The following is a 26,445-nucleotide window of genomic DNA, read 5'->3' as shown; positions in this document are numbered from 1 at the left end:
CGTGTTGTTAAAACAATCTGGTAGACCTATGAAACTAATTGAGAGAAAGAATTGTTAATGGCACACATACACACACACACTAACAACAAAAACAAGAACTTTCTAAAAAAACAAGCCGCCACAAACATTTGTGTTCATTTTGCGGGTTAACATTTAAACTGGAGAATATCCAGAACATGACTTCTCATTGATGTCGTTTAATTGAGTTATCATCTTCAGATTCCCAAATTCAATTTGACATCCTCAAGATATGATGAGCTTCTTACCTTCCTGAGAGGATCCGAAGAACCAGTGCCGAGTTTGTCCAGTTGGGTCATATTTATATTTGCTACTTAATGACTAATAGACGGTGACAAAGGGCAAATGATAAAGGCAGGTTGGGCGTATTTTTTGAATGCATGTGACCCAACAGTGAGTTAAGGTCAGACAAAGCAATAATCCGTCATCATAATTGTTCGGAGGAAATGCATAAAGCACTATCATTGATGTCATTATCATGAAATGACCGTTCATAGCTGCGAATAGCTGACAACATACTCTTTCGCAATGTATACACATTTGCTCAATTGTGACCGTTGTATTTTACTACAAGGTGTTGATTTTTGATCACTTCTACTAAATAGCTACATAAAAGTTCGACACCACTGAAAACTAGGATGAATTGTTAATTAAGACAAGCATCATCATCAAAAAATGTAGCAAACGTGAAGCACAGGCACTGCGCTCGTCATATGCTGATCACGCACTGCGCGGAGGGCAACGACCGCCCTGGGGAGGCAAAGTAAAGTTAATAAACATGTAATACAAAAATAACAACGTAGGTTTATTTATGCGAAAACAGTACCTCTCTTCGGTCTAGCTTTGGTGTCCATCCACGGCAACCAAAAACCTGCTGTACCTCAAGAAATGCTCGTGGCGATTGCATTATACAAGCTCACCAAAAACAACCCAAAACGCTGTTGTGGAAAAGTTGTGACCTGCTCATTGATTTGCAACCACTACATTTTCGAGAGGTTCATCGGGCAAGATGGACATCTATTGGTGAAACTGTAATTTGGGGGGAAAAAACGATCTTCAAGCTATGTAGATTTCTCCCTTTCATATTCACTGTTTTCACGTTATGTCCAGAATACTGTAAGCATAGAGTAATCCCTCACTATAACGCGCTTCACCTTCCGCAGCTTCGCTGTTTCACGGATTTTTTTAAAATGCTTTTTTTAAAAAAGTGAATTGTGTTCTGCATCCTGATTGGCTAAGGGACTGACCAACGTGAACAGTCTCTGCACCTCGTCTCTGTACAGCTTGCCAAATTTACCTTTGCAAATTTTTGGTCTTTGGTTTCATTGAATCAGTGGCGGATGCTGGTCTGTCAAGGAGGGGAAGCGCAATTTCGGCCTACATCATAAAATGGTGGTGGTGGGGGGGCACCACAAAGCATTTAATGCTTGGGGCACCAAACTGATGAAGCATAACATTAAAAAATGAGGACTATGGGCTTTGTATTCCTTAACTCGTAAGACCTTAGTGCAAGCATTTGGAAATGACTAATGATCATTCTGTTTATTGCCCAAGGCTTGAGATTACCTCTCAGGGACTGTTGAAAGGAGGTTGGCTGGATTTCGGAGCATTATGTCAAAGTACTGGATGCCCCATTGCATAAGACTGAGAATCAAACAGGCGTCCAGTATTCTGAACACGAGTGGTACAAAAAAGAAAGTCACTTCGGCAGCTCCTGATTTAAATGAGATCATTGAAGCGGTTGTTATATGCACCCTCACAATTGCTGCTCCGGCAACTAAATGACAGTTTTTGAAGTCATGGATGACAAAAGAAATAAAATGCCCACACATGAAATACAACCACAGGGTGTTTATTGAATACATATTGAACAACTTTAAACCCCCCTCAAATGTTTGTTCATCTATTCCCAAGAAGCTGAAAGGCAACATGATAATTGCACATGACTAATTTGATGTTTTTCTATGGGTTGGTTTTCAAACCAATCTACTAATAAAGCTCAAGACTAAAAATACTAAAGGCATTGTGAAATTCTGTCTTCAAACACACACACATATGCATACACAATTAGGTTCTTGGTTGGAGTTGGATTTGCACATTCCCCCAGTGTTTGTTCACGTTGGGGTAGCTGAAGACGCAAACATGTACAAGGTGAATGAAGGTGTGAATAGTTGTTCGACCCTGTCTTGACCAGGGAATACCAAGGTGATAGATTCTGACACAAGGTGCCCAAAGTCAGCCCAGACAGGCTCCGGCTCACGCCATGACTTTGAATGGGAAAAGTGGTTGAAAATGGATGGACGGATGACAAAATGAGTCCAATTCCAATAACCATGGAACACATTTTGAAACGACATGTTGGTCAACTTTACCAACACATTATTTGTATCACACCATTTTTTTTTTATGACAGTATGCTTGTAATTTCCCCTTTTGTCATGCTTCATCCTGGCCACAACCTTATGTGAAGAGCAGGGCAGAGGCAAACAAGAAAGAAAGGAATAGTTTATAGATTTAGGATGAACTCCTTGTTATTCGTGCACTATAAAATAAATAAATAAAACAAACAAGGAATAGTTTACAGCAAACTCGCGGCTTTATTATTATTTTTGTATTTTTATGGTAATCCAATCAATTTGTTGCTGTTCCTCTAGTGCAATTCTGAACTTAGTAAAATGAGTGACAATCAATAAAATTAAGGCAACGTCATTAAGAAAAATAAGCACAGCAGACCATCGTTATTCACAGTGTATAGGGAACGGCCGGCCGGTGAATCGTGAAAATGTTGATGCCATTTATGAATGCATTGAGAAAAAAAAAGATCTTTTAACACCACCCAAAAAAAAACCTCCAACAAAAAACGTTTCATGAAATGCGAAAAACAAATTCAAGATAAAAATCTGCGATTTTCCACAGATGCCACAGCGTGAGGATGCAGGGGTCCACTATACCGGTTGTAAAATCAATTGATGCTCGACCTTTGTTTTTAATTATGAGAGAAAGGTTTTAAATCATTCTGCTTAAGTTCAACCTCTTCCTGTATAGTGTAATAAATGTGACAAAGTTTTACATAAGAGCTGATAGAAGCTGACAGGATTACAGTCAGGGGGATATATGACATTGTTAACTGCGAGCTTAGGTGGCCAACCCTTTCATCGCTGTCGGGAACTTTATATCAACCTATCAGCATTAAAATAGTTGCAATAAAATAAAACACATTACACCAGCATTTTTAAATTGTTCATAATTATTATCAAAAAAACGGGACAATTAAAGGAAACATTTTGTACAACTCCCCTGACAATAGATAAAGATACACAGTAAATTAAAAAATAAATAAATAACAAAAGTTTCCCACTGACTGGTGACAAAATTACATCTCAGATAGTGTCGATAATTACAAGACACGGATGGTGTAGTGCCTCCAAATCAAGGCCCGGGTGGGCAGATCTGGTCCGCCACATCATTTAATGTGGCCCGCGAAAACAAATCAAACATATAAACTTCCACGATGCTCTTGAAGGTAACAAAGATAAATATTGTAAGCATTTTCTTGTTACCAAACCCCTCATTACAGTAACTTAAACAAGAGTTGAATAAATCGCGATTCTTGACTTCTTTATATGGTTTCAAAGTCATAACGGGAAACGCTAACTAAAATGTGGCCGGCGACAAAAACGAGTTTGACAACCCTGGTGCAGCGGGACATTTTCCTTCAGTGACAGAGTGAATGTGAGTGAAAATGGCTGTCTGTCTCGATCTGTGCCCTTCAAGAGCCTGGCCACCAGTTAAGAGTGTCAGCTGGTATAGGCTCCAGCTCCCTGCAGCCGTGAACAGGATATGTGTTAAGATGGAAATGGTTAGGATGGTGTATCAGTACAGCCAAGTCAAAGACAATGGCAATCATGAGCGAGAGCTAGAATTTGGCCATTATAATGGTTGTGTTTTGCAATAATTTTCCAACAGCTCATTCAAGAAGAGCAACATTGAATACAGTACAGCCAAAAATGATTTTGTAATACAGCAAGCAACTACAACCTGATCTGTCATTTGCCTTGGCTACACTCAAACAGCTGGAAACGGCGAATGTTTGGTCAATTTGTGTCCCTCACACATTCACAACTAACAGAATGACACATTTAAAATAGTCTCTATTGCAACCTCAGACAGAAAGAAACTATTTCAGCTCAGAATTAAGAAAAAACTAATTTTGAACATGCAAAGGCCAAACAGTAAATATATACAGTTACAAGTGTTTGAATATTCAGTGTTTGTGATTTTCCCTTTAGACACCACCAAACTTGGTTTGTAATAGCAAGATGTGATTGAGCTTCACAAAATAATTTCATTTAGGGATTATTGTCTTTTTTTAGGGGCTTGAAAGAAATTGTCCAATTGACGGGAGGTATTGAGAAGGTGATGCCCTTCCTCTGTTACCTTGACACAAATGAAGCACATTTCATAAAAGTGGATGGGCCTGTTTTCATCAAGAATTGTAATACAAAAAGTAAGTACATTACTTGTGTGATGAAATTTGAGAAAGCAGCAGAGACTGCGCCAAGATTTTTGACCTTATGATAAATTGCCCGAGAAAAAATCTGATTTTCATGACTTCACTTACTTGAGTCGTGGTGCATGGCAAAGACATGTATTGAATATAATATATGAATTTGCCCAGAGATTTAGACCCTGCCGTCCTATCGCGGTAACTGATTATGTCTTTATAACTGCTCATTTCGACAGAAATGCCCAAATCGTACGACTACATCACACCACGGGTTTCCCCTGTTCTTATTGGGGAATGCTTGTTGCACACAATTTTGAAGCCTGCACACTGACGAGCTGCGGCTGGTGCTCCTTCAGGAGTTGGACAAGTCTAATGTTTCCAATTACCTTCTTCTTCTTTACCCCCCTGAGAAATTAGGAGATTTGGGTGGTCCTGGGTTGTTGTTTTTTTTTTTTTACATTGCTGAGATGGTTTGCAAGCGAACTAACTCTAAACCTAAGACGCATTCGGAAATTCACTCTGACGCCCATGCACTACTCTGAGAGTGAGTGTGTTCCGGTGTGGTAGCGTGCACTTCGCTCCCATTAGTTTCCGAACACAGCCAGCACACGCACATCCCTAGTCGGAGCGCCAAGTGCCTAGCGCCATTTTAGTGCACTCTGAATAGCCAAAAGACAAATTTGAGCAAAGCTCCAAGTTCCCGAAGGTCGCAATGAATCAGTGCGCGCTCTGAGGTTTTTTACGAATGTGACCCTAATGTGCAAGCAAACAAAACAGACGCAGGGTACAGCTGCAGCGCACACGCACGGAAACCGGAATTGTTAATGAATAGATACATTACTGGGGGTGTTGAATGGGTGGGGGCTAAACGGATTTCTGATGGGTCTTGCCCCCCTAACTCTGGTGTAGTGCATATACTGTGGGCTAAAATATGTGCCACCAGAAAATGAAGTTTGCTAGATTTGAATAAGTGCATTCAACAACTGAATTTGAATTACAAGAGTTGAACTTGCATTGTTTGGTTTGAATCTTTACTTTGAAAAGCTGAATCCGAATCATCCATCCATCCATTTTCCAAACCGCTTGATCCTCACTAGGGTCGCAGGGGGTGCTGGTCTTCGGGCAGTAGGCGGGTACACCCTGAATCAGTTGCCAGCCAATCGCAGGGCACGCAGAGACGAACAACCATTCACGCCCACACTCACACCTAGGGACAATTTAGAGCGTCCAATCAGCCTGCCATGCATGTTTTTGGAATGTGGGAGGAAACCGGAGCACCCGGAGAAAACCCACGCAGGCCCGGGGAGAACATGCAAACTCCACACAGGGAGGCCGGAGCTGGAATCGAACCCAGTACCTCTGCACTGTGAAGCCAACGTGCTAACCACTGGACTACCGGGCGGGCCTGAATCCGAATCACTCAATTTGAATTTGTGTTCCTCACTGAAAATGTCCATTTCTGTATATTATTACATTTTAAATTTTACAAGTACAAATCTCTTCCTCACAAATTCAGTTCACATGGTTTTTCACATTCAGTTTTACAGGTAAAACTTTACATCTTATCCATAAAAATTCAGTTTGTGTGTCAAAAATCTGAGTACTTAATTAAGGAAGACCAATTGATTGCACAACACAGATCTTTGTCCAATCCACACCTTCATTTTGATCATGTGACAAATGCTCTCTGGGAAAAATGTTATCTGCAACAAAGGGCTCTTAATCTTTATGATACCTTAATTTCACCTTTGTGGTATAAGTAATTTCTCTTTTCCTCTTTTGCCGTACCATCTCATATTTAATGTTCTTAAATTCTTGTGTGGGTGAATCATGGTTCACCTCACAAATCCAGTACTGAAATTATCTTAAAAATGTGGTTGATCAGGCATAAGGCAGCGTAATCAAGTCATTCTAGTTCCAAAAGACTGTCCTAAATAGAACGGACAATCGTGACAAATCATGAAACAGGATTAGCTAATTTCGAATTAAGAGATGAGCTCCCAGTGTCTATTGATACGTGCTGTGTGATGGTTCTACCGCTAGGTGTCAGTAATGCCTAAAGCATGGAATTCAATGTGGCCATGATGTTTTTGTTGGGAGGGGGGGGGGGGGGGGGACCAAAGAAACCAATAAATAAATAAATAAATAAAAACAACTGAAAACGAGACATACTGACTACAGGGCTTCATTTTGTTAAACATGCACATACCCCTTTTTATCCCTCCATGAAGGTTTCAGAAAGTTATCACGCCACTTTGGAAATTATAATCAAAACCCCACCGCCTATGCAGATCTTGTGTCACATTCTCAAGACGAAGGTGCTGATTGGACATAGAGGAGATCCGTGTTCTTCCTTAAGTACTCGGATGTTTGTCACACAAACTGAATTTTTATTGAGAAGACTTGAATTCTTACTTGTAAAATTGACTGTGAAAAGTCAGGTGAGCTGAATCTGTGTGGAAAAAGATTTCAATTTGTGTTTTTAAAACGGAATGTGAAAAAATGTTCCGAATTGCATTTCCGGCAAGGAACACAAATTCAAATTGCGCGATTCAGATTCTGTTTTTCAAAGCTAAGATTCACCAAAATAAAAAAAATGAAAATCATATTTTTGTAATTCAGATTCAGTTTTTCAATGCACTTATTTTTAAGTTCAGTGATTCACATTGAAATGTGAATCATTCAGATTCAGTTTCTGGTGACACATGTTTCAAGACCATCCGTATATTGTTGTCCCGAAATGGAATGATTGCATGTTCATGCAACCTGCTGAAACTCTTCAACCACTTGCTCACCTCCATTGTGGTTTGTGTGTCCATGCAATGTTTATGAAGGCAAAAGTGAAAGCTCTTATCATGATCGTTGGTTTGACACATAACACGTGAGACTTTCCCCTTAAAATGTTGACTCCAGTGCTTGACTACACAATCATCTTTCTAAAAAAAATCACATTGATGTTTCAAACCAAAAATTTTTTTTTAAACGACATATGTTTTCAATTTAAGTCAGTAGACTAAAAAGCGAAGTGAAATCATCGGGCTGACACAATTGTAAAAAGAAACATGCCAATGACCAGGTGGAGCGAATGACTGGAGACAATTGCCTTGTTCTGCACCATCATGCCGGTTCCTGAGAAAGACAAAGCATATCACACATTTAGCTCACTTTTGATACTATTTGTTGTGTATTTGATTCAAATGTAAATAGGCAAATATTTTCAGTCACAAGCAATATTGTCAAGTACTTTTCCAATAACAGTATTTTTTTCTGTAATGAGAAAGCTATTAAATTGTAGTTATTCACCTGAGTCCCGGGAGACAATAATTTCGTGCGCAGGTCCGTCCCCACCTTCAGCCCAGGATCGCACTTCCAATACAACATATCCATTGTCTTTGGGCAGGGGCAAATTCACGGATGTCTTCTCTCTGTCCAGGACTTTCAAGACTGTTTGACCCTCATGCTTGTACAGAACCTGTCATCATGGAAGCAACAGTTTCAGTTACCGTAAAGCCATGCTGCACGTGATCTAGTAAAAGACTGGGGCGCAATTTGCGACGGCTGTGAAAGTTTTCACCGCAAAAAACTTGGGAGAGCACCTCAAGTGCAAAATTTGAAGTCAAGGGTAGTTCTTTGAAGGATTGGAGGAGAGCACTAAGTCAGGGTATTGTGGCCAAGTGGATGAGATTGTCACCTGCCACTATGGGGACCCCGGTGCAAGACCATCCCAGAGACTAACGGCTGTGGTGTTTCTGAGCAAGACACTGATACCCCAAAACTGCATGGGCACCTGGGCAGCCTGCTGCTCCAGGTATGTGCCACCAACAGTGTGTGTTTACTGTGATGGGTCAAATGTAGAGGTCAGATTTCGTGTACTGTGTTTTCCGCACAATAAGGCGCTTCGGAGTCTCATAAGGCACATAGAATAGAAGCTACAATAGTGGCTGCGGTTGTGTAATGCATCCTCTAGATCAGGGGTCGGGAACCTATGGCTTGCGAGCCATATATGGTTCTTTTGATGATTGCATCTGACTCGCAGATAAAAAAATATTCTCGCTTGTTTATTAATGCATCCATCGATCGATTTTTCACTGCTCATTTCCACGTTCGGGCTGCAGTTGGCTCCAGGAGCCATTTTGATTGGATGATACTGGACAACGTTGCCGTTGCTGTGGAAACAGGTATACGCCCCCTTTTGAATCAACCCGCTCGGCCATTAGCTCAAAGCTAATCCTAAACGAATAAGATGGCGAAAAGAAAAAAAGATGACGAGTTTGGTAGACTTCGGGACGAATGGACCGAAGGATTCGCCTTTGTTCTGCGGTGTGTCTGATTTGCAATGACAAAATACCATCGATGAAACGGTCGAATGCAGAGCGGCACTTTGACACGCCCCATGCTACGTTCGCATCAAAATACTGTGCGAGAGACGGCCGAAAGGAAGCGTGCAAGCTACTGAGCAGGGTGCAAGCTAGCCAGCAGTAACTTCGCGTATCGACCCGGCAAGATGATTTTCATTCCGATAGTTTTGCTGGATTTTCAGCAATCCTGAGGAACGGAAAACCATTCACATTAATGGTGAGTATTATCACAAAATGATTTTAAAGAATACATTGAGAGGCTTATTATACTGACACTTTGTTGAAATCACTTTTAAAGTTTTGTATATATATATATATGTATGTATGTATGTATGTATATGGCTCTCATTTCCAAATATTTTGGTTCTATGGCTCTCTTAGTCAAAAAGGTTCCGACCCCTGCTCTAGATGGAGCTATGCTGAAGGGAATACAATACAATACGATACAGCTTTATTTATATAGAGTTTAGATAGATACACAGGCACAGTAGTGGTAATCCTGGTCATCCGCGATGTAAAGAGAAGCAGTGTGCGTAGTGCAGTTTCACGACTTGGCCCGTGTTAGCAACAGGCTCTGAAAGTTCGCCATTATTTCACCGAAAATACTTTATACGACACAACCCTCCCTTCCATGGCATCACGGCGGTGATAAATTATTTTCTAAAAGGGAAGCACGCTGTGGCTGATGCCTGATTTCATTTCTGACATTGGGATAGTCGTGTCTGGAATCTAGCATTAGCACGCAAAGGGTGCATTTTGTAACATGAAGACATTAGTCAAAATTATTTACTTTAATTTAAGTCTTGTGCACACAACCTTGTGCTTTAAAAACAAACAAACAGATATTTCCCTCGCTCCGTGTAGAAAAAAATATTCAATTCACGCTGCCTCGTTTATCACCCCCTGCCTCCCCCCCCAAAAATGCTTCAACACCAAATCGCATAAGTGTGTTTTCCAGCACATTCATTACCACATCAATCCAAATTGAGCATGAAGAGCTGCATTGTGAACCGAGCCATTGAGGAACATTCTGAATGATGTTAGTCATGTAAACTTTCGCCAAAATGTAAAAAAAAAAACATACAAAGAAATTGTTTTTTCTACATGTCCTACAGCCACTTTTGGGGTCATTTCCATGTAGAAGACCATTCCCCAAATAAAAATTCACTTATGCTCCAAATGTGGGCAAGGTGTACAAAGTAATACTTTTATCGTATTAATATGAACTTTGATTTAGTTTTACATGCTATTTTATTACTCATTAAAACAAACCATCAATCTAAATGAGGGTTAACAATAAATATTAATTAATAATTAGCTATGGGGGTTTTTCCCCCTCACCGACAGATTTATTGTTATGATCCAACATGAGTGTATGAATGAAGGACATTGTGCGTAGGCGCTCCAAAGCTCAAAGGTACAAAAGTGACATATCTGGTGTCCCGTTTTTGCTGCTGTAAATTGCGAATTTCTCCATTGTGAGGCAAATAAAGATTTTTCTTCTTCTTTTTCCATTCGATCATTTGGAGTTTGAGTGGGTTTGAGCAGCTTTGAAGTTTCAGTATTTTTTATTTATGTATTTATTTTAATGAACTATAACAGAGCCAATCTGTGACATTGAATATATTGACAATTGACGATGTAAACAATACCGGAAGGTGCATAGTGATCAACAGTCATTAATTGACATTGACCATACTTTAATATTGAATATTCACCATAATATGCATTTTTATTACTATTAGTGTTTGTGAAGCAGGAGCAGAAAACACTCACTTTGTATCCAAGTATTGCTGACTCATTGTGCATGGCCTTCACGTGGTCCCATCGCACAATTACCCATGAACCATCTGTCCTCCATGATACATTTCCAGGAGGGCGATTAGGAGCTGAAAAAAGAACCAACTACTTTAGTTGAAATTTTCCAAACCGACTGAGTCCACTAAAGTTACATTTTCTCATCATGAAATGTAGTTTCCTTATCATATTCATTTTATTCGAGTAAATAAACCATGCCAACATTTAAATATATATGATTCTCTCATTTCAGATCCTGATGAGTTAGTAAGACCCCTGTGTGATTAGTTTGTGGGAGAAAACCGGAGTACCCGGAGAAAACCCACGCAGGCACGGGGAGAACATGCAAACGAGCAGAGCAGAGAGAATGAAACGGGGAGATAGAGAGCTGTTTCTCTGTGTTGGATAAGGACAACATGAATATGAATTGTTTTGAACTAGGTTTATGCTTGAAACAAGTACATTTTGTGCGGAAAAGAGATGTGTGGAATCAGACCAATGTTCCCTCTAAAGCTGCACAAGTGAGCAATTGCGTACTTCTCTCACCCTCGGCGCACACGGTGACAGCTGGCGTGCACACACTACATTTCTACACTCATTCCTTCATTTCCACCCCACTTTAATCGACAAATAGGACACCAGAGTATTCCCCACTTCCATTAAAGTTGCACTCAGTTGTTCTACGATAGTTTGATGCATACGTTGACACACATACACTCACCACAGATGAGAGAGAGGCTGCAGGCGATGCGAGGACCGCTCCATTCAGGAAGTCCAAACATGGACGTAGTTTACGAGTCCCTTGAATGAGGCTCTTTTGTGCGTTTCAAAGGTCAGGTGATTTGGATTTTTTTTGGTGTTTTATTAAACGACATGATTTCCATTATTTATGAGAGGACAATATGTGACCATAGTTATACGTCCATCCGTCCATTTTCACACAAGGGTCGCGGGGGGTGCTGGAGCCTATCCCAGCCGTCTTCAGGCAGTCGGCGGGGGACACCCTGAACCGGTCAATCGCATGGCACACAGAGACGAACAACTATCCTCACACCTCGGGACAATTTAGAGTGTTCAATCAGCCTGCCATACATGTTTTTGGAATGTGGGAGGAAACCGGAGTACCTGGAGAAAACCCACGCAGGCCCGGGGAGAACATGCTAACTCCACACAGGGAGGCCAGAATTGAACCCGGTACTGTGAGGTCGACGCGCTCACCGCTGGGCCACCGAGCCTGGCCTTAATTAATTACGTTTAAAATAACCTGTGTGCCAAAATAAAAGTAACAAACATGGGCCAATTTTATTCATTTCATAGATCTCCATTCGATGATATGTTCTATTTTGATATAAAGATCATTTGAATTTTCTCATATGGTACTACATCACATACCTTGTTATGATTGCAGGTTTTAGACAAGTGTGATACTGGTTTGGTCGCTGATGCTGCTCCCTGTGGCTCAAGATATGCGTGAATGTTCAGACGGATGGAAAATTCAAGGGAACGTGGAATCAGAGTGACAACTTTTGCAGCTTCGATACTCTGTAGCTTGCCCTGGCTGTTCGCTGATATTGTCCCAGACTATAGGAGGCAGTGAAGTGCGTCTAAGGTACATGAACAACTCTTCACCACAATAGAAGTAGAAAATTAGTTCATCTTTTGGTTTTGTTTTTTTTTGTTTTTTAAATCAATAAACTATTGACAACAACAAAGTAAATGAAAACAAAGAATCCGAAAGTAGAAACTACTGTTTCTGTTTACGACAGCTTTTGCTCGTTCGGCACAGATGCATTTTCATGGCAGCGTGGTGCCAATGTGGATGCCATGTAGAGAGGCGTGGTTGCTGGAAATATTGTCATTTTTACCACGTTGAGCCATGTGGACCTCACGGATGCGTCAAGCATAAACCAAGCTTAAGTCATCTGATTAGAGAAGAGCATTTGATGAAAGTGAAGTATTTTTTTTATATTTCAATGAGATGAAAGAATCTTAGTCTACTGAGCACTATGCGTCCGATAGCTAAATTCTGCATGGATGAAGCTGAACTTCTCATCGTTAACATGATCCTGTTCTTAAAACTGCACACGAGTCAAGATTAAATCATGCAGTGGGCACAGTTGCTTACTAACATGATTAAATGCAATACATTCCCTATAATCTACCAAACTCAATGAAATGACTGATTACGATACCAATCCCTACATCTGAATTCTCTGTGCATGCATGGGAAGTAAGCAAACCTACGTGGTTTCTTGGTGGTGACAGTGGATCGTGGTGAGGGTGGGCCAGTGCCCGCGCTGTTATATGCCAGAACTGCAACATGATATCGAGTGCTCGGGCGCAGTCCAGACACCCTGGCCGTTGTTTCAAGTCCTGCTGTCCGCACTCTGTCTGCTGCTGCTTCCCGTTCATGCTGTCGCCAGTATCGGATCTAAAGGCCGCCATAATAGACATTGTCAGAATGTGACATATTCTCTATTCACAAATGAATCTCACCAAGTGAAGACAATTGTACTGTACAATCAAGGTATTGTCAAATAATATACTCTCATTGGGTGATGAGAAATAATATTAAACTTATACATTTAATTCACTACCAAAATAAAATCGACCAAGAATGATGACGAGTCGCCACATAATATAATTTGTACTTTTCAGCACTGTAAAATGCACTTGTTGGTTGCATTGAGTCAGTAAGAATGTCATCACCTCATATCCCCTGAGGATGCCATTGGTATTCGGTTGCAGGACAGGCTCCCATGACACTTGGATCTCAAAAGCTGTCAGTGCAGTGACATTTATGCTTAAAGGTCCAACTGTCGGCTCTGTGAACGAACGGTTAATTACAGTTATGGATGTTAAAATATGAAAATGTCATGTGCAATTTCACCAGCAGAGATACTGGGTTGATGAAAACACATCCTTGTTGTCTATTTTGGCGCCTGGAGGTGATGTACAGTATCAGTCCCCAACCACCAGTCCACGGACCGGTACGATACCTCGGCCCATTTGGAACCAGGCCGCACAGAAACAGACCTGCAAGCTGTGAGCAAATTTACTATATCAGACATGGCGGGAATGTGGAAATGGAATAGGAGGCACCCTTCTAACATTGGTTTGTAAGTTGAAATAAACACAACGCCAATAAAGAAGACGCACGAAACAGAAATAGTAACAAGTTGACCAAAAGTACAGCGAAACGCGCTGCGAATGGGCAGCCATGACTTCCGAAGATGAAGCTATTTTGACAAGAGAAGTTCCTACCCTAGCGTTATCTACAGGGGGAAGTGGAGGAGGAAGCTGTTGTGCGTGCTATGACGACAAAAACAAGGCAATGCAAGAAACCTGTTGAATCATTAGAACAAGTAGCACCCAAATGATCAAGTGGAAAGCATGAAAATGCGAGCAAAGTCTGCACAGCCTGCCCCCCGTAAACATTAACAGTTTAGGAGTTAACAATTAGCCTGGCAGCCACTCATGAAAACAGCAATCAATCCTGTCATCTTTTGTTCAGTCACAGTTGCATGTAGCAAAGATGCCAACGCCGTATGCAGGATCATAATTTAAGCATATATTATTCCTGATTGGTCCAGTTCACCGTGTTATTTTATTTTATTCTACATTTGTTGGGCAGTTGAATAACACTGTTTGAAATACCTGAAAAAAAGATATGCTCATAAAATAATTAATTAATCTATAATTATCTTTGTTGTTAGTACCAGTGCTTTAAAACTGCCAATTTAAAAGCAAAGAAAAAAATAGTTGCCGGTCCGTGACACACAACAAAAAAGTTGGAGGCCACTGATGTACAGCGAAATAGATAAGACCGCTGTGTCAACGCAAAGCTTTGGGTGCCCTCTGGTGGTCAAATCGTATAACGTGCATAAAAAAGTGGGGAAATGTATTCTAATGTCAATGTTTAACACAACTTACTATGTTTTGAGTTACGATATCCATCCATCTATTTTCTGATCCGCTTATCCTCACAAATGTCACGGGGTGTTCTGTAGCCTATCCCAGCTGTCTTCAGGCAGGAGTTTGCTTTGTAAATCAATCGAATGTTGATTTCAGGGAGGATTCCACATCCAACACACGCGAGTGGCTTAAGTCAGTGTTTCTGACCCGGGGGGCGCAAGGCTCCGTCAGGGGGGGTGCGTTTGGCGCTCTCATTGGCAGAGTTTGCGCAGGGAGCATTCTCAGGGAGGAAATATGACGAGGCGTATGTAGAACTTGGCTTCAATGTGCCTGCGGTGGCAGACGAGGGAAGATTGATGTGCTTACTTTGTCTAAAAACTTTGGTAGCGGACAGCATGAAGCCAAATAAATTAAGGCGCCACTTAAAGACATTACACCCCAATCACGCTGATATGCGGCTTGAGTTTTTTTTTCAGTGAAAACGTGCCAAATATTGCCAACAATCATGCCGCTTTGTGACTGTTACTTCAGTAAACTAAGAATACAAGTCCCGGCTACACATTGAGCAGGAGCCGAGAGTTGCTGTGTCCTGCTTCAAACCTCGCTTCCTGTGCATTGCAAAATGTGCTCATTGTAGCCATTACATCATCTTTGATTAAAAAAAAAAGAAAAAGCACAAATTATTTTATATATTTTTGTTTTGCTGGTTAAAGTTTTTTTAAAATATTGTGCTCCTGAGGTAATGTTGGTGATGAGTTTCAATGCATTATTAGTTATTGAGTTTATGTCATTTTATTTTTCAGTATCATATGGTTTGACATGGTCAGTCAAAAAATATTTATTGTTAAATTAAGGATTCAATGTTATTTTTGAATTTCAGATGCACTTTAAATTTTTTCTGTTCCAGTTACTAAAGCTATTCTTTGTTGTAAGTTGGTCCATAAAGTTGGTCCATATTTCTTTCTTTTTTTATTCTCTTATACGTTAATAAGGATAGTGTTATGCAAAGGTGTACTTATAACAATTTTATAGACAAATGATACTATTTATAGCCGTGCCGGGGGGTGGGGGGTGCGAGATGTTTTCCTCTTCCTTGGGGGGGTATGACAGAAAATAATTGAGAACCACTGGCTTAATTCGACCTCAAGCTCTAACAGTCAGTGAGCAGTGGCAAAGGAGATGAGTCGATTTTATCAGTCGATATCGATGCTGTATATGTCATTATTATTGGTACAAACCTAATGTCATATCGTATCATCTACCTGCAGCACGCAGAATGACAGGATTAGGGTTTGCTTCCTGATTATTTTTTTTAAATCAAACTCATATTAAGTGCAATAGCTATTGAACAAATATTGAACAGGTGTCTATTGCAATATACGGTATATTGACAGTGACTTATTTCCCAGCCCTAAGTCGACTAGTCAGTTCCATCCCTAATGTGGAGGCCATTTATATCCATTGTGTTAATTAGTGTCTCAACAAAAGAAACATATCAGATTGACTGACCTTCCTCAGCAGAATGGACAACAGCGATCTGGCTGAAGGGACCTTCGCCCCTTCGGTTAACGGCTTTAATTTTCACTTCAAAGGGGCTGTATGGCATCAGAGTGGCATTGTAGTACACATATCGGGATGACTCCACGAAAGGTATGCGCACTTCTGTCCATGATGATGTGTCTGTCTTCCTGAAAGCCAGGATGTAGCCAAAGCTATCACCATTCTGGTATTCTCTGGCCATGGGCTGGAAGGTCAAGCAGTAGAGAAATAGTCAGCAAATATAGCTTCAAAGCAAGTACCAGTTTTCCATGTGCCATCAGATGTTCATTCATTTATTAGTTTTCAACTTACTGTCCATGTTACGATAAGTTCATTGCGATCTCCACCTCCACCTCCAAGTCCACTGGGAGCCACTGACGGAGCTGAACCAAACCAAATTAACATTGATTAAAGGAGACACATGGGAATGTTACTATTTATTTGGTTGTATACAAAAAGTGAGTAATCTGGAATGCCTGCCCACCCATTAACTGTGACATTAAAGGACCAAGTATATCTTCAGCAAGTCAACCCACACCCAACTTGGCAGCCACTTTCAAGTCACTGCAGGACACCATGTCAGAAACGAGAGTTAAGCTGTATTTAGTTCTGTGGCTACACAGATAAGCAAAATATACTTGATTGCTTGGTAAAGGTGTCATCATGATGGTGGTGGGGGGAGGGGTATTTGTTTGGCTGTGTATGCTGCGTGCGCCACATGCAAAGAGCTGCACATGAAATTGACAAGTTTAATTCATCGGCTCAGTTATGAAGAGCTGCCATCATGAGGGAAAATGCAATCCACGCACAGTGATAATTTTACAGTTTACCACCAGCGAGTTCCAGGGACTCGCTGATCAGAAAAGTACCAGTCCCATTATGCATTTTGAGAGTCCCAAATTTCGAATTCTGAAATGGTCTACTTATTCAATTCATATCATATAATAATAACACAAACAACAACATATACATAAAATTATAAATAAACGCTGCAAAAATTTAAATAATTCAGTAGCAGGCCTGAGGATTTCGGAAATTTCAGGTAACCGTTTTTCGGTTCCGTCGGATTACCCAATGGGAAACCATGGTAACTAATTTTGGGTTCCGTAAACGTTCATCATGGGAACCCATTTTTCTATTTTGACTGATATTCATAATCAAGAATTCTGAAACTCAAAAGTATAACGTTTCAAGGGTAAATGTTTGAAAACTGCATTAACAATGAACATTCCATCAGTAGCTGTGTACTCCAGGTTTATTCAATAAAATAAATGGATCAAAATATGTTGTACTCATATGGCATCATGAATACAACATACCACAAAATCAGAGTATTTTTTCCAATCTCACAGTGCAAAGATTAATTTACTGGTAATCATTAATACAGGTAAGTATTGATGTGGCTTGACATTCTCTTCCCAAAACGACGCATGTGTAATCTACTATCAATTTGACGAAAGAATCGAACACACGTCATCATTAGTTCTACCAACAGTTAACATTAGCATTTCTACACGTTGTGACGAATGTTTTATTCCTAAAGTTACCATGCTACAACCAGTATATTATACAATAACCAAGACTGTTTCATAATATTTTTCATAGCGATTAGCCTATACAGTGATCCCTCTCTATTTCGCGGTTCGTTTATCGCGGCTTCAGTGCATCGTGGATTTTTTTCAAACATATTCATAAATTAAAAAATAGATATATATTATTTATTGATGGGAGGGGGAGAGCTGAGAAGATGCAAAGCCATGTTGATTGGCTGTGCATCTTCTTTCTGTCTTATCACGTGGGTTATTCTTTGATCTTTAATCGGTGTTGTTTACATGCGTGCTAGTGTGTGCTTGTGTGTGTGCGCGCGGCTAAGAGAGAGAGAGAGAGAGAGAGGAGGCTTATAAGAACAAAAGCAGGTCTCTTCCATCCTTAATTGTCTAATCATCCTTAATTGACGAATCATAAACACGTCTGCTGCACGGCCGCGGGATTGCTGGCATGTGTGTGTGTGTGTTTCTCGTAGTTTTTTTTTTGTTTGTTTTGACTGAGAAATTTCCTTGCGTCCCAAAAAAACGCACATTATTTGGAACTGTGCGTCCCGCGGGAAAATTGTGCGTCTAGGACGCGGGACGCAGAGGTAACGAGATGGCTGCACGCAATCTTTGTGGGTGCTCTAGTGTACTTCCCAGTTCGCAATTGCTTTTTTAGTTTGCAATTGCTCGCTCTCTCTCTCTCTTTCTCTCTCTCTCCATCTGTCTCTCTCTCTTTCTATGCGGGGAGTGGACGGCGGCCCCGGCGGCCAACCAATATGCGGACCGCCCGACCCTGAACTCCCTGGTCAGGCGCCCCTTCCTTCCCCTCTCCCCCAACCACCCCCCATGTGCCGACGTTCGCCCGCGACGCCTACCCAACTCTAGTCCAGGAGAGAGAGAGAAAGAGAGAGAGTTGTCTTAGCACACAATTCTTGCCTAGTATTAATGATAATCTAACAATGAAGCCTCACTTTGTGTGGCTGCTCTTTTTTTCCTCACAGCTGATATCTATTAAAACTAGCAGCAATCAGGGCCGAGTGAAGTAATTAGCTTCCAGCTAACTTTGGGCTTGTCTGCTAGCTCCCACAGTGACACATTACATCACTGAAGCCACTGGTCAAACATAGATCGCAATTATCTACCAAGCATTTTTGCTTGTTTTGGGCAATGTGACACTTTTTCTTTTTTTAATATCCGGAGCACCACATGTTCCGGAACAGTCGACCGCTCTGCATTAATTTATATGAATGGTGCATCCTGCATCGGTTGTGTCTGACTGCTATGGTGAGACTGAAAAGGCAGAGGCAAATACATTTTGTCTCTATAGTTGCACATCCGATGTGCCAATTGTATAGAGCATGTTGTGTTAAAGTGACGACAGTCTTATTTGGAGTTTTGTTTTTCATTTTGGACTCCATACATCATTTTTGACCTGTTACTCTGTGCAGGGCAACAGTGAACTGGAGCCTGTGCCATCTGAAGGGAGGCAGGCTCCATCTTGGAATAGTTGCCAATCAATTACAGGTCAATATACAGGGCATAAACAACCATAATCAGTCACACCAATGGACAATTGAGTCTTCAAATCACCAAACGTGCATGTTTGAGAAAACTCACATAAGCAAAAAAATATATATAAATTACAGCCAGTCAGCTTGTCATATCCGTTCTGGCTTACCAAGTTTTCTTGACAGTTTCATGATTCCGAGTGTCAATCTAGTTGTAGGTCGTGCTTTGTATTACTCATGTGTCATTGGCTGTTAAGTCATACTAAGGTCGTGTCGCTGATGATGCAGTGGTACATTCGCCTGACTTGTGTGGTAGCAGTGTGGGATCGGTTCCCATTCAGTGACATGTGGGTGTGGGGTGAATGGTTGATCGTCTCTCTATGTGCCCTGCGACTGACTGGCAACAGGTTCAGGGTGTAGTCTGCCTTCCGCCCGAACTCAGCTGGGAGAGGCTCCAGCACCCCTACACCCCCACCCCCTGCCCCATCTCGCAACTCTGTTCAGGATAAGTGGTGTTGAAAAAATATGGAGTGGTAGTGATCAGGTACTTCGATGACCACTCACCACAATTGAAAAATAGTTCCTGAATTCATTATTTCATGTTTGTGAGAGAGAACTGTGCTCCCTTACCTAATTGTTGCGTGCGGATGGTATGTGAGGGCATGCTGGGCTCTCCACTGCCCAGTATATTGCTGGCAATGACCTGAAATTCATAATCCATCCAGGGTACTAGCCCAATCACATGTGCAGACTCCGCATTCCCCTCAATGTTCACTGGCTCTGTTTTGAAAATGAGATGAGTTCATGTCAATGTAAAGGGTCATCAAAATTGATATCAAACATAAAGTATTTTTTTATGACTTCCATCAACTCCAGCATTTCAATTGATATTGTTGATTTTTAAACAGCAAACTTTCAAACAGGTATGTCTTCACTTTAAAACCACCTAATACATCATGTTTTAATTATTTTTTGACAGTTAACACACCAGTCCGCATCTGTTTCCACATTGATGACAGAGAAGATCGTCCCATGATCACATAATTGCCGATTGGACTGTGGTTGTCATAGCCACGACTCCACCTCAGCTCCACAGATGTCTCTGCTACATTCCTTACCAGTAAACCGCCAGGTGGTCCTGGGGGCCCTGGGCACAACACAGAAGCCAAAATTAAGATCTCACACATTGTCTACATAAAAAGTACTTTACATTCACACTTGAATGTACTATTTGGGAGTAACATGTATTTATTTTCATTTCATAAATTCATTTATTTGACTGGCACATTTTTGTTCCAGTCAGCTGGAAGATTAACCTAAGGAAATTAAGTACATAAATGTTTGTGTTTATTCTACCAGTGTAAAAATAAATGAATGAATAACGTTGTGCCGTCAATTGTCACTGTACAGGTGTACCCACAGGTGTGTTGCAGTAGTATAGATTACTTGAGGGTTTGACCGAACGAAAACCGTTCTAGTGGCCAATCATACAAACCTAATGCCAATGAAGTTGGGACGTTGTGTTAAACATAAATAAAAACAGAATGCAATGATTTGCAAATCATGTTCAACCTATGTTTTATTGAATACATTACAAAGACAAGATATTTAATTTTCAAAGTGATAAACTTTATTGTTTTTAGTCAGTAGAAATTCATTCATTTTCCAAACCGCTTTATCCTCACTAGGGTGGTGCTGGAACCTATCCCAGCTGTCTTCGGGCAGTAGGCAGGGGACACCCCAAATCGGTTGCCAGCCAATCGCAGGGCACACAGAGACGAACAACCATCCACGCCCACATTCACACCTAGGAACAATTTAGAGTGTTCAATCAGCCTGCCATGCATGTTTTTGGAATGTGGGAGGAAACTGGAGTACCCGCCGGAGAAAACCCACGCAGGCCCAGGGACAACATGCAAACTCCACACAGGGAGGCCGGAGCTGGAATTGAGCTGGTCCCTCTGCACTGTGAAGTCGACGTGCTAACCGCTGGTCCACCATGCCGCCTAGTCAATAGAAATTTACTTAAAATTTTATGGCTGCAACACGTTCCAAAGAAGCTGGGACAGGGTCATGTTTACTACTATGTCACGTCACCGTTTCTTTTAACAACATTCATTAAACATTTGGGAACTGAGGACACACATTTTGGAAGATTTGTGGGTGGAATTCTTTTCCATTATTTCTTAACGTACAGCTTCAGATGTTCCACAGTCGGGGGTCTCTGTTGTCATATTTTACGCTTCATAACTCACCACATGTTTTCAATTGGAGACAGGTCTGGACTGCAGGCAGGCCATTCTATTGCCCTCATTCTTTTACTCCAAAGCCACAGTGTTGTAACACGTGGTTGTAACATGTGGTTTGGCACTGACGTGCTGAAATAAACAGGGGTGTTCAAAAAAAATATGTTGCTTCGATGGTAACATGTTTTCCCAAAACCTGTTCGAACCTTTCAGCATTTAATGGTTCCGACACAGATGTGTTTGTTTCACATGCCATTGGCACTAACACAGCCCCATTCCATCACAGATGCTTTCTTTTGAACTTTCCGTCCAAGACAGTCTGGATGGTTTTTCCTCTTTGGCCTTGAGGAAATAATGCCCCCAATTTGCAAAAATAATGTGAAATGTGGACTCGTCAGACCACAGTACAGTTTTTCACTTCGCATCAGTCCATTTTAGATGATCTCAGACCCAGAGAAACCAGTGTTTCTGGGTGTTGTTGAGAAATTGATTACTTACAGCAGGGATGGCAATGGCTAGTGATGAAAAAAGCAGAAAGGGGCGTGGCCTGGACGGGGTGACCAATCACAACAAGTAAGACATCATACACGTCCAATCGCAGGGCTGTTTACAATCGGAAGATGGAAAGCCTGATCGGGAGAGCTTGTGAAAACTCGACGATAAGGTACCTGACCCCCCCTAAAATTTTCTCAACGGATTTAGACGATTCACAAAAATGATCAATTTAAGAAATAAAACGGCGGACTTCCGCGCATCCGTGGAAAATTGCCATCCCTGTTACAGATGAAGCGTCCACCTGTATTTACTGGGTTTTCTGAAGTGTTCCTGAGCCCACGTGGTGGCTTGATACATTGTGCTCTTGATGCGGTGCCGCCTGAGGGATGGAAGTTCACGGCCATTCAATGTTGGTTTTGGGCCTTACCAACATGCAGTGATGTCTCCAGATTTTCTGAACCTTTTGATGATATGGTCCGTAGATGATGACATCGGTAAATTCTTTGCAATTGTACGTTGAGGAACACAGTCTAAACTATTCGACTACTTTCTCACGCAGTCATTATTTTGCTTGTGACAAATTGAGCAATTCAGGGAAGTTTCCTTGTATACCCAATCATGCCTCCCACCTGTTCCCAGTTAGCCTGTTCACATGTTGGATCTTCCAAACATTCCACAACTTTCTTAGTCTTTTTTACCACCTGTCCCAGCTTTTGTTGAACATGCTGCAGCCATAAAATTATGATTTGAACTATGATTATTTGCTAAAAAAAATAACGTTTCTCAGTTTGAACATTAAATATCTTGTCTTTGTAGTGTATTCAATTAAATATAGGTTGAACATGATTTGCAAATCATTTTATTCCGTTTTTTTTTTTAAATATTCAGCACAACATCCCAACTTCATTGGAATTGGGTTCGTACATATACCAATGTCTAGAAACTTTAGTTTTCATGTAATATGTTCACAGTTATTGGCATTTCATGCTCTGGAAAAAATAACGACAAGACCACTGCAAAATGATCAGTCTCTCTGGTGTTGCTACTTATAAGTACAGTATATGGATGAGTAAAATAAACTACATTGTACTGTTAACTATTGGAAGGAGGCTCATGGGAAGCCAATGACATGCCGAAGAGCAGGGGTGCCCATTACGTCGATCCTGATCTACCAGTAGATGTAAGACAGGTCCCAAGTAGATCCGAGGAGTGTCGAGGAGAAAAAAAACAAACAACCATTTGTGTGTCTTTGTACATGTTAGTAATATATATTTTTGTGTTAATGTACGCTGCACCCTAATCATCCTATCAGTCTCATTTTCACCCAAAAAATATTTAAAAAATAAAATAAAGCAGGTAAATCTTGAATTTACGGTGGCGCGTGATTACGTCACCGGAAGTTGTTAGCGCTCAGCAGTCTGCAATTGCAGCTTGTGATCAGAGCTGTTGCGCTCTATCTTTTATCGTCATTCTTCTCATTCAGAGTTTGCTTCGTGTACAATTCACCGAGGGCACGGGCAAAGAATAGGAATCTAGGAGGGCCCAGGGAAGCACTTTAAAACGGTACGTGTGAGCTACGATAGTTAACAGGCTGCAAAAGTGCATCGCATGCCTCAGTTTCAGGCTGTTTCTCATCATGAGTGTGTGTGTGTGTGTGTGTGTGTGTGTGTGTGTGTGTGTGTGTGTGTGTGTGTGTGTGTGTGTGTGTGTGTGCGCGCATGCCGGTAAGGGTAGATCCCGGGAGGTTAGTTGATCGAAAAGTAGATCTTCGGTCCAAAAAGTTTGGGCACCCCTGCCGTAGAGACTATGTTTCCCTGTTGAATGCCATAAGCAGCAGAAAATAGATGGATAGAGCTACAAAATAGTTGAATGTAGCTATACAGTAAACTAATGACAACATTACTCATTTCACTTTCAAACATTTTGAGCATCTGTCAGATCCCTCCAAACGAGGGTCAAAACACCAAATACAGCTGTGTACAGTATTTGTAATATATGTTCGAATGAGAACTGAAATGCATCTTACCTCGTACAACCAGTTTGGCTGTAACTGAGGCGCTGTCGACCACAGTTTGAGCTGCACATGTATAAGTGCCTGCCTGACTCAGCTGAGCGTTCACAATAAGCAGGTCTCCAGTGGTTTCCTTCTACAAGGTTGCAACCACAAAAAACAAAAACAAACAAACAAAAAAACACAATAGAGCAATATGCTTGCAAACATATGTTTTAAAATAATTCAGATTCAGAACCATTTTGTTTACTATAGTTTAATACTCCAGAACTATGAGAGGCATCTTAAATAAAACTTAGATAAAATATAAAACTGTGTCCTGTATTCTCTTGAGTGGAGTGAAAACATTTCAAAATAAGATAGACAACTACTAATAGTTGACTGTGCTAATGTCTTTCAATACTCTATTCACTAGGGTTGTCACTATCGAATATTTTTAGAATAAATTATCAATCAATTATTCTATTGATTAATCAAATGATCGGATACAATTTTAAGTGTATTACAAATGCATTTTTCATGTTTCCTGTTTATTAACCAATTGTTGTTTATTTGGTATTGTTTAGTGATAAACAATTCGCAACAATTAAGCAATATCAGATGAGAGCTATTTATGTTGTCCTCATTACCCTTTCTGAAACGGATTCAGTTACTGGTTTGGTCATAGTTTTGAAAGTAAAGGCAGATGTTTGCAAATTTCTTACTTTGATTAAAGACATCAAATAGCGTATTTTCTGCACTAAAGGCGCACCTAAAAGCATTCAATTTTCTCAAAAGATGACTGCACCATATAATACTTATGTATGGAATTACAATTTTCCGCACTGAGTTGTTTCCCAATTGGTGCTTCCATGCCATCTAGTGGTAAATAGCAGGAACTAATTGTAACCTAAAAGGGTTCTGCCTGACATTAATTGACATGTGCATTCGCCAACACGCACTCAAACGGACAGCTACTTTTTTGAGCTCTGTGTAGCCATTATGAAACAAAGACAATATCAAAGCATAGTTAACTACTGGCTAAATGAAGGAAGAAGGAGACAAGCAAGACTTCTCAGGATATTTAGCCCCTTGTGGGTGTGAGCCCACGAGGTTTGTGTGCCTTTTTGTCTAATCAATTGTCTTCATAACTTCTGGCTTTCATTTATTTTTTTGTAATGCCATTTGTATTTATATGTTTCATGTCCTTGTTTGTGACCGGTTCTCATTGTTACAGCTGCAGCAGTTGTGAAGGCTCTATATAAATGAAGCTGTATTGTAGTGTACTCCCTTTAGGGTAGCACCATCTAGTGGATGCATAGCGCAACCGAAGCTACTATTGTAACTTAAATTATATGCGCCTTATGATACAGTGCGCCCTATTTGTGAAAACAGTTTTAAAATAGGCCATTCATTGAAGGTGCGCCTTAAAATCCGAAGTGCTTTATAGTGCAGAAAATACAGTAATCAGTCTGCATTCATGAAGAACAACAGAAATCAGAGAAGAATTTTGACAATTTAAAGTCAAACAATGGCTCTAAACCATTAAAATAGCGATTAAATGTGATCATCGATTAGTTGTTGATGAATAGATTAATATTATCCACAAGAAATCTCAGCATTCACTCACCCCTTCTATTCGGTGGTATGGACCTGTGGAGTCCTCCAGGTCCAGAAGAGCCCCATTGAGGGCCCAGGTGAAGGTCAGGTCCATGGTGGGATCATGAGAGGCATGGCACTGGAGTGTCACATTCTCACCTTGATTGATGTCGGCGTTGGAGGGAGCCAATGTGATTTTGGTTGCATCTGTGGGTGTTTGACCACATTGAGAGTTTTTCAAGCAACACAAAAGAATGAAGAAGTCGTAAATTGAAAAGAATATTCGGGTTGATGGTTGTATTCAGTAGCAACAGAGAGTATAATTGTCTTCTTTTTGGCACCCCAGCGTTGGATGTTTGGCATCTGCTTTGCTGTCGCAAATGCAAGTGGCGGTAATAAACAATTATTATGTGCTTTAATAAGGAGATATTGTTTGGTTTCCAAAGCCAAGTTTGTCAAAGAAAACTGTAGTCGAATTTCTGTGAATGCGTGTAAATGATACCTCTGACAGAGAGGTGTCCTGTGCTGTTAGCTTTGCCCAGGTAATTCTCAGCAAAGCAAGTGTATTTCCCTTCATCTGCCCTGCTTATGTTAGTGATCCACAAGATGCCATCAGGAGTCACAGTCACCCTGGACAGACATTTCACACAAAGTCAATCAGGGTTGCAACTGTAACATTAATGATAGTGGACATATTATGCGAAACAACAACACGGTATCTGAATTGTGATGGAAAAGAATGTCTGGGGTCAAAATGGTCGTATTTAGTTTGCATTCTTGAATCTTCATTTCTGCATGGACTTGACACATTTGCCTCCATGTTAAGTTCTGAAATCGCGTACCTACCGTCTTGGCCCGAATATAAAACTGTTTTTTGCATTGAAATAAGACTAAAGAAGTGGGGGTCGTCTTATATTCGGGGTCTAGACAGTATACCCATT

The 26,445-nt window shown here is 40.8% G+C and overlaps 1 protein-coding gene across 1 annotated transcript in view; it reads right to left on the bottom strand.

Annotated features, from left to right (window-relative positions):
• Positions 1–1,854: 1,854 nt before the first annotated feature.
• The window catches only part of cntn2 (contactin 2), a 46,091-nt gene continuing 21,500 nt past the window's right edge, over positions 1,855–26,445 (bottom strand). Inside the window, exons 12-23 of the mRNA XM_086117835.1 lie at positions 26,007–26,134; positions 25,536–25,711; positions 23,942–24,062; positions 20,163–20,321; positions 19,805–19,954; positions 16,447–16,517; positions 16,105–16,339; positions 13,390–13,505; positions 12,925–13,111; positions 10,660–10,772; positions 7,829–7,997; positions 1,855–7,654 (exon numbers count right to left, since the gene is read on the bottom strand). Of these exons, the coding sequence (XP_085973961.1) occupies positions 7,557–7,654; positions 7,829–7,997; positions 10,660–10,772; positions 12,925–13,111; positions 13,390–13,505; positions 16,105–16,339; positions 16,447–16,517; positions 19,805–19,954; positions 20,163–20,321; positions 23,942–24,062; positions 25,536–25,711; positions 26,007–26,134 (1,723 nt within the window). The 3' untranslated portion in view covers positions 1,855–7,556. The remainder of the gene's footprint in view (positions 7,655–7,828; positions 7,998–10,659; positions 10,773–12,924; positions 13,112–13,389; positions 13,506–16,104; positions 16,340–16,446; positions 16,518–19,804; positions 19,955–20,162; positions 20,322–23,941; positions 24,063–25,535; positions 25,712–26,006; positions 26,135–26,445) is intronic.

Source organism: Hippocampus guttulatus, chromosome 8 (assembly GCF_054856545.1).
Source record: "Hippocampus guttulatus isolate MCC_2025c chromosome 8, RoL_Hgut_1.0, whole genome shotgun sequence".
Classification (NCBI taxonomy): Eukaryota; Metazoa; Chordata; class Actinopteri; order Syngnathiformes; family Syngnathidae; genus Hippocampus; species Hippocampus guttulatus.
This window is presented reverse-complemented; position numbering and strand designations above follow the sequence as displayed.